At 40.2% G+C, this 8,636-nt stretch overlaps 1 protein-coding gene across 1 annotated transcript in view; it reads right to left on the bottom strand.

Moving 5' to 3' along the window:
• Nucleotides 1-33: 33 nt before the first annotated feature.
• LOC108779911 (cytosolic carboxypeptidase 1) overlaps nt 34-8,636 on the bottom strand; it is a 31,306-nt gene continuing 22,703 nt past the window's right edge. The window contains exons 15-19 of the mRNA XM_018547468.1: nt 1,666-1,918; nt 1,196-1,320; nt 792-944; nt 382-525; nt 34-105 (exon numbers count right to left, since the gene is read on the bottom strand). Coding sequence (XP_018402970.1) covers nt 414-525; nt 792-944; nt 1,196-1,320; nt 1,666-1,918 — 643 coding nt within the window. The 3' untranslated portion in view covers nt 34-105; nt 382-413. The remainder of the gene's footprint in view (nt 106-381; nt 526-791; nt 945-1,195; nt 1,321-1,665; nt 1,919-8,636) is intronic.

The raw sequence follows: 8,636 nt of genomic DNA, 5'->3' as shown, positions 1-8,636 counted from the left end.
GCAGTCCCTCAAATCTCAGAATCGGAATCATTGGATTCACTACTGGAAGATACGTCGTTGTCCATGCATCCTGATTCCACAGGAATATGTTTCTCCACAGGAATTCTAAAAAGAGTAACAAGCACAATTAACAAGAAGCATATCATATAATAATAAACTAAATAAGCGAACTGTCAATTAATTTCAAGAGCAAAATGGATGTATAAATTAAATGATAGCTCTTTTCACTTACTACATAGCTATTATCATTAGTTTACAGAAACATTGTTAGTTCGATTGATAACGATGGAAAGGGCAACATGTGTTGATGTAAAACAATTTATAGCGAAAGCATTAAATCAACAATGCGCGCACATGAATATAGTCACACAGAAATCTTGCCTTATAATACAATTGTTTAATTATCTCATTTGCTAAGAAAATGCCGTGGTATGATGTATAGCATGTTTATCTTGAATGCATTTCGGTATCTTCCGTGACTTTCTTAAAACACACATTCTCGGACAACAGGCTTGCTCTGTTGATCTATGTTGAATAATATATCATTCTGTAAAATCTTTTATTGTATATCCCGCATAGAAAGTTAAAACTTAAAAAAATTATTCTTTTCAAAAATAATCTTAGAAAATAATTCGCCAATTAAACACAATCCTTGGAAATACATTCCCTTCCAAATATTTTGCAAGTTTCCTTTCTTAGTACAAGTGTTCTATCGTAATCAAATGCTTTTCAACAAATTTATGTTTACGCGTCGACTGTAATAATAGATTAATAACAATATATCTGCGTACTTTCCGATCGCCCAATCGTCACCACCATCCTTCATCATAGATAAAGCTTGACAGAAATCTCTTCCAATGGCTTTGAGGTGCTCTGTGTCGAGATGTAATCCCGCCAATACGCCTTGATCGCATCCACAAAAACTGCTTTCCATCGTGTAACTTCTGTTCGAATGAAACGTTAAGTGAGACATTCTTTTTCAATCACAGCGATATCATTAATATTGTCTTTTATAAATGGAAACTCAAAAGGAAACGTTTCACCGTTAAACCGAGTTAATTTTAATATTAAATCATACAATTTAAGTTGCCAAACATGAGATTTTTTTCTTTACAGGACACGCGTAATCTCGGCCTGAAACGAAATTTCATTACGATCCAGATCTCAATCTACTCAGGATATAGCCGTCGTTTACCTCGAAACACCCAACTGCCTCCATACAGCGACCCTGGCGGTGGATTCCTTGTTCCTTTCGACCTTGAAGGAGCAAAGTGGCAGAGCGAAAGCCGGTGATGTCCTCTGCATGAGATGCGGTAACATCTGATACAGAAAGAGAGTCGCGAAGATTACGAGATCACATTTGGAGGCTTCAACGAGAATCAAGATTTCATGGTCATAAAGAGAAATACTTTCTCGGAGCGCTTTCTTATAATATAACGCTTTGACTAATGACATCAATGTGGCAGAGCGACGCGCGAAATGAATAGGCGAGTGTCGGCGAGTAATTGCTCGTGCAAATCGAAAGTTCACATTCGAATAGACGGTCGTTGAAAGTGATGAACGTCCGCCGGGCTGGCCCGGTGGCAGCTAAACGTAGGATAAATGATGCCGCGCGAGATCTAAAAATATTATCTAGTCTCGATTCCCTTCCGTTGATTCCCTTACCAAATACTGCACCGGCTGGTCCGGTTTCGCCCTGTCCGCGGCGCTCCAAGAACCCGACCTTGAACAACCGAACAGAAACACGTTCTTCCTCCGCGAATGGCCATGATAGTCGACGAAAACGTGGGGCGGTCTCTGCAGCACCCTGGTGCAGTACTCCATCAGACCCTTCGTATGATAGATCACCGGATGATACATTCGATTGGGACTGCTCCAGCGTCGATTCAGATCCTCGTTCGTCAGACCGTACCGATTGCTGCAGCAACGAAAGCATATCGTACAGATTCAAAAACGAACAACAAGAGAGGAATCGATTTCTGTATAAAAGAAAACCGCGGGGGCACCGCGGTTCTTTACAGAATGTAATCACGAACATCGCGATCGTTAAACCGCTGAAATTAGTTTTAAAAAATTCACTGTTGCCCACATATAACGTATCACATTGTCATTATCTCGCGAGACTGGAAATTCCGAGGTAGCTCTTTCCGAGGTGACATATATTTCCTACTTGTTTTTACGGCATCACTTCGTTTCAACATCATGGATATGGGAACTTATGGATTTCAAACGACTCCATAATGAGGTAATCTTAAGTCTTCGAGCGGTTTCGCTGAGCGAGGATATCGGAAATATTTATGCGTCTCTCAGAGAGAAGTAATCTGCAAACATTATTTATTAACCAATTCCCTAAGATCGAGCCTAAGATGCTCTTTCGAATTCGCGACATGAAATATACGTGTGTTTGCTAATTTCCCAACGTTCACTAAAAATATTCCCTTCAAACGTGTTACGATGCGATTACGTAATGGTGCACATAACGATTCGCCTTGATATGTCGTTTGCGACCTATGATCGAAAAGCGGAGGGGACCTCGTGAAAGATCATTTTCATTTAAGGATTCAGCCGCAGTTAGAAGGACGTTTCCGGTGGCCGGAAACCGAGTCGGAGGAAGTGACGCCTTCGTGTCGCGCATAGCTAATAGCGCGGCATGGCAGGTGACAACCGTCGCTTGAATTATGACTATCGCTTGATGTCATTCCTTGATGTACCTCTATCGTCTCACACTAACATATATCTCGATCTACGTCACAAGTAGATAGTGAAGTAACGTTACGGATACTTGTAATGTATTTAACTCCGTTAGCATTATTTAAAATTATCTTAACACACCGAAGAAGAATAATATAGAATCTATATATTTTTTATATATAGGAGTTTCTTAAATTATAAAATATTTTTGGAATATCACAATTATGATTAAATATTAAAAATATATATAATATCTTTGAAAAAGAGGAAATTTCATCTCAAGAAGACCATGGCCCCCATGGATTCATTTCACTCAAGTTTCACCTCGAAAGGACATTGAGGAATCGATTTTTTGACAGTTTCATCTTTAGCCGTTATTAACAGCAGAGCAAGGACTGTTTTATTTATATCTAACGCAATTTGAACGCAAAAGCACATATTGCAAGAGTGATGACTGTCGTCCGTACTCTATACGGTGTACGCTTGATGGTGTCCCGCCAAGAGAGAGAGAGAGAGAGAGAGAGAGAGGACGTTCACCGGCGCGCCACGTTCGCAGAAGCTGACAGCGAAAGAGGACAGTCATTCGAGATAATAGATCTCATCATGCGCATGCAACGCCAAAAAAGCGGTCGCGCCGCGCGCGTTTCAGAACGCGCACCGAAACGAAATCGCGCGGAGAAGCGCAACGCTTCGTCAGGTAATGCCATTAACATTCAACATCTGACGGGCAAGAGCATTGCGTCCGCGAACGGTCCCCGTTCTATCAAGGGGCCCGAGAGATAAGATTTGAAGCTCTCCTATCTTAATTTAAACTCAGGGGAAACGTGATGCCAGACCTTTTACTGAAATTAAGACGAGATTATATGAGGAACAAGTTTATCGTATACGCTGGTCTAAACTCTCTACGGTTGCCAACCTCTTCAGCTTTCGACCAGATTCCGGTTTTGTTGAACGAATTTCCGGCTGACAGAAAAGATTTCACGAGAGAACGCACAATAAGACGATAACAATTTTAATAGTGGCAATCGTTCTCCGGTAGGAAAAGTAGCAATCTTAACGCTGTGTACGGATATAACAATAAATTAGCTGTTTACGCGATATACAAATCACGATGGAATTAAGGATCATTTATACTGGCAGTAAACTGCTAACTTATGCCGTAAGCTATAAGAAATTGACATTCACAGTCGAATGTGAGGAAAATAATCGACTTTTCTTAACATTCGACTGTGATTGGTCAATTTCTTAAAGTTTACGGCATAACTTGACACTTTACAGCCAGTATAAATGATCCTTTATACAAGATATTATATTACGCATGATATGACGGCACAACCAATCAAAAATCGGTTTTGATGTGCGACTTTTCTTTTTTACCATGTAAATAAGTATATAATATCAGCTGCGCACTTAGGGAATGCCATTATTTTGCAACTGTGTGTACAATAATAAATGTATTTTTAAATTTCTACGACATAGTCGCTTAGTAATTGCGTGGCAATTTCTGAATGCTTAAAATCTTTTCCAAATTCATGGAAATAATGCGAGTCGAATGTAGAAAGAACGGCGATGAGTCACATGTTTGCAAACGATGATTGAATGACTGTACAACGAGAGTGTCGCTGTTTTATTAACCGTTCGATATAATGGGCAGCATCAGTCTCTTCGTGTCGACCGCCAATGTCAATGACTTCGAGGAAGGAGCCTTGACTGCGAATAGACTTCTCTCACCTCTGTGGAGAAAAGATCCTGTACAAATTACACGTAACCGACCGCTCGTCTCAGACTTGCTCCGTGTCAAACGTTCAAAGGATACCGCTCATACGTTACGTGATACCGCGAGTATATTTTAAAAACAATCACAGACACGCAAATTCGAAACCATTAAATATGATCGATTTCATTGAAAAATTGATTGATTTAAATTTGATTATCGATACATTGTATGCTTTGATTGATTATTATAATGACAGGTTGTACGGACAGGTTGTTCAATCTTGAGGATTCTTCGAAATATGATAATCGATAGTCATTAGACTTCTATACTAATTTTGCCTTTCCGCTCATTTGAGTCCGCTCGCGTTACGACCTCTGCGTAAACGAAGCATAAATCTAGCATAGAAAAATAGGCAAGAACGGTCGTACAAAAAAAGGAGGGTTGTAAGATATCGGTTCGCGCGGGAATTCTCGGTATAACCGACGGAACAAAATCGAAGAAGAGACGAGCGGAAACGAGGACTCGGGGTCCGTTCTTGCGATCGTAAAGCGAAATCCTCTCCTTGGGAACTTCTACTTTCCTAGGCCCTTCTTCTACGTATCGCGTATTTCTTCCGTGAACTTTATTACCATCATGTCCGCTCGCATCTATCTCCGTCCCCTCTTCTACGGCCTGGCAGCATTTTCTCCGGGGTTATCCCGGGGTTTGATCGTGCAACCGCTGGCGGACGTTTTTCCCTTCTCGACTCCGTTTCCACGTCTCTAAATCTCACGCTCTTATGAGCAATCTTGTCGCGGGAACGTCATTTCGTAACGCATTGCAACGTGACGCACGCAAAAGTGCATAATACTCTGATATATATTAGGTATATAGATGTCATAAATGTCTTTATTAGGGACAAAAATACTAAAAAAATGTTATCTTAACGTTTACATATTAAATTATATGATGCAAAACAACCAACAAGGTGTTTAAAAAAAATTGCTTCAATAAAAGATAGATACACGGCGAAGATAACATTTTTCTCAGCGGGGAAGTTGAACGATTTATAACGATTCTGTTCAGCTGATCATTCCCTAATACATTTAGCCTAATCAACGCATCATCGAGTGAAGCCGTTGTGAGCGTTAATCAGTAAAGGACGCATCTTTTTTACCTCTTTTACGACACTAAAAATATCGCAAGTACATAACGAGATTGGACATCGTTATTTCCAGCATTCCAACCTGATTCGGAGGCACGCGAAGCATTTAATCGAGGGTCGTGAACATTCTGGACGCGCAAACACGCGCCCCGGGTGCAATTGTGGCTATTGCGCCCGATGGGAGAAACCGAATGACGATTCTCTCGCAATCGTCGTGTATGGACTAACTGCACATTAGAATATTCGTGACCGGTCTCGATTTGCATTCCTCTTCCGACCCAAGGTCTTCGGAGCCGACCCTTTTTCTACGGACGGCAAAGGGCGAGCAAATCCATTCGCTCTTCTATACTTTTCTCTCTCTCTCTCTCTCTTTCTCCCTCTCTCACACACACACACACACACACACACACTCACTCTAGTCTACCTACCATTTCTTCGAAGACGCTCGTCTCCGGTTAAAATCGCTCGCCGACACGGTTTCCTCTCGCGAGGAGCGAAATGCGTTGCTTCCTTACGAGTTTTTGCAAGTGCAAGTGAGATTCGAAGCGTCAAAAGTGCTCTTCAAAGCTTAAGCCTGTCAATAAGAAGTGGTATTATAAATATACACAGGCTGTCCGACGCAAATCGCTGAAATTTTCATGATGGAACTTCCGATAAATTATTCTAGAAATAGATCGGTCAGATAGGACGGTCGTCCTATAAAGATTCAGAGATCAAATGATTTGACGACATCGACAACTTTTATTCGTCTTCCTTATTTACCAGTCTCTCCAGTTCGAGAGATGCGATATTACGAGATATGCGAGTCCGAAGCGACTATATTTGTCCGAGACAACATGAAGCGTCTTCGGTGATTACGAGATTCTTTCTTCTTGTTTTATTAAGATTTAATTAAGATTTTTGCTTAGAACGGCTGAATATAATTATGATACAATTTCCGGTCGCACTGATATCAAAACGATCACTACGATAAAACTGTTATCTGGAAAGTACTAACGTTTGTAAAATTACACCGTTATTACCGATCTTCCTACGCGGTGCCCCTGAATTACTAAGTATATGTTCAATTCTAACGATTCAAAGCTCAAAGTAAGACGAAATGAAAAACGAAATTATATTACATTCCTTGCAATTGTATGAATAGATAGGGATAAATCTCATACTGTTAAGCTCATCGAGCCTTACCAGGGCACTTTGTTGCTTACGTCGCGTCGCGTACGTCCAATCTGCATATGTAAGGATAATGGCGTTGCCGCGTGTAAATTATTTTTACATACGGGGGCATGAGAGCGCGCGTGAATACCTCGTGAATACGTACTCGTGTAGAAGAGCGTTTTTCTTGGAAGAAAAAACCCGCCGCTGCTATGCTCGTACGTAACGAGCTGCCCGATCGTGTTAAAACCTCCGGGAGGGCGAGCCTCTTCACCTCGACCCCGTAATCGCAAGCGAGTTCACGGTTTCAGGTTCTAGGTCGTTCTCTCTTAAACCCGAGGCACGTAACCGCAACGAGAGCGTGCATGAGTAAAGCGGGCTGTAGCAATGCGGGATGATCAGCTCCTAATGATTCACGATCAGTGCGTCTCGTTATTACGGGTTACTCGAGCGTTTCGTCGTTAATTGCGGCACGACGTCCATCTCGCGTTAAGAATAAGAAAAAGAGAGAGAAGATCGAGTACCTCGATAACGCGTTTAATCGTGCCCGCGATATTACGTATTCCACGCATGATTCTACCACGTCACATTGCACACGCGGCTCTGCTGTGATTTCATTATATCTCTCACGAGAAACGAACTGTCTAAATATATCCAGCCAGACAGCGTCTACATAATAAGATACACTGGTACGTAATCGATGAGCTGTGCTCCAGAGAAACGATCGGTAGTCAAAAGCAATGTTCTCAACTTGGAGGCCCTGGTACATTGTTTGTCTTTTACGTCGTAATGATTGATTATCCGAACAATATGGTTATGTGCGAGGAAAAACAAGACACAGAACGTTGTTTCGCGGTTGCGATCTCCTGTCATGCGCATTTGATTTGAATCTCAGAATAAAAATCCAAAACTTTGTACGACTACATTAAGTGCGTTTATACGAAATTCTAATTTTTCGATTTTTTTCAAAATTTATATTATTTTAGTCTCACGACATTTAATAATTTTAAAATTTTTTATGAGAGGAAAAATTGTTATCTTGTAAAATTTTAAAGTAAATAAAAATAAATTATTGACAATGTGTGGTCGTGTTTACCAACTTTGTCAAATAAAAAGAAATTAATATTATAAAAATGTGATGCGTTTGTAGTAAAAAAATTAAAAGCTGTTAAACATTATTATTCTCGGTAAATAAATAACATCAATATTATACTATAAATTTGCCTGAATAGTTTTACTCGATAGAGAGACTACGTCGTTATCGTAAAAATATTTGGAGGACCAAAGTACAAAAGTGAGAATCACTGTTTTAAGACTTTCCAAAGAAAACAGCAAATCCATAAGTTGTTCTGGTACTAACTGAATTATGACTCCTAAAGGGTGAACCATAAAAAAGTGTGCAAGGTCGTGCGGCCCTTTCGTACTATAAAGTCGCTCGACCACTCGATCTTGCACACACTTATAAGTGGAGATTCTTTCGGGATAGAACCGAATTCTATAAATAGTTACACTTTTTGGTATTCGGCTGTCAAGACGATCCTTTCTCTTCAGCCTTTGTCCTTTTCGACATTGTTTCACTATTCTTGAGAATCAAATGCAAAAATATTCAATTATTTGCAAAAAAAAAAACGTTTCTACAAAAATTATCGCAAATTTGTATAAATTAGCATACGATAAGTTATGTGATAAATACAGCATATAATGGATTCATTAAGCTTCCTTTGAATTTATATAAAAAAAAAATTGCTTCAAAAGCTGTTATGTCGATTTACTGCCTAAATGGTACGAAATTCATCCCTTATCGTTGAGATAATTTTCAGATATATCTATTTGAAACACCTCGTGCTGCCTCGATCAATCGCGAAATGCATGAGGATCACTGTCCTAGAGGTATCAAAATGGAGGAGCGCATGCCGTCGAAGCCTTCGGGGC

This window comes from Cyphomyrmex costatus, unplaced genomic scaffold (genome assembly GCF_001594065.2).
Source record: "Cyphomyrmex costatus isolate MS0001 unplaced genomic scaffold, Ccosl1.0 scaffold639, whole genome shotgun sequence".
NCBI classification, from domain to species: domain Eukaryota; kingdom Metazoa; phylum Arthropoda; class Insecta; order Hymenoptera; family Formicidae; genus Cyphomyrmex; species Cyphomyrmex costatus.
Note: the sequence above shows the minus strand (reverse complement) of the source record. Positions and strands in the feature narration are given on the sequence as shown.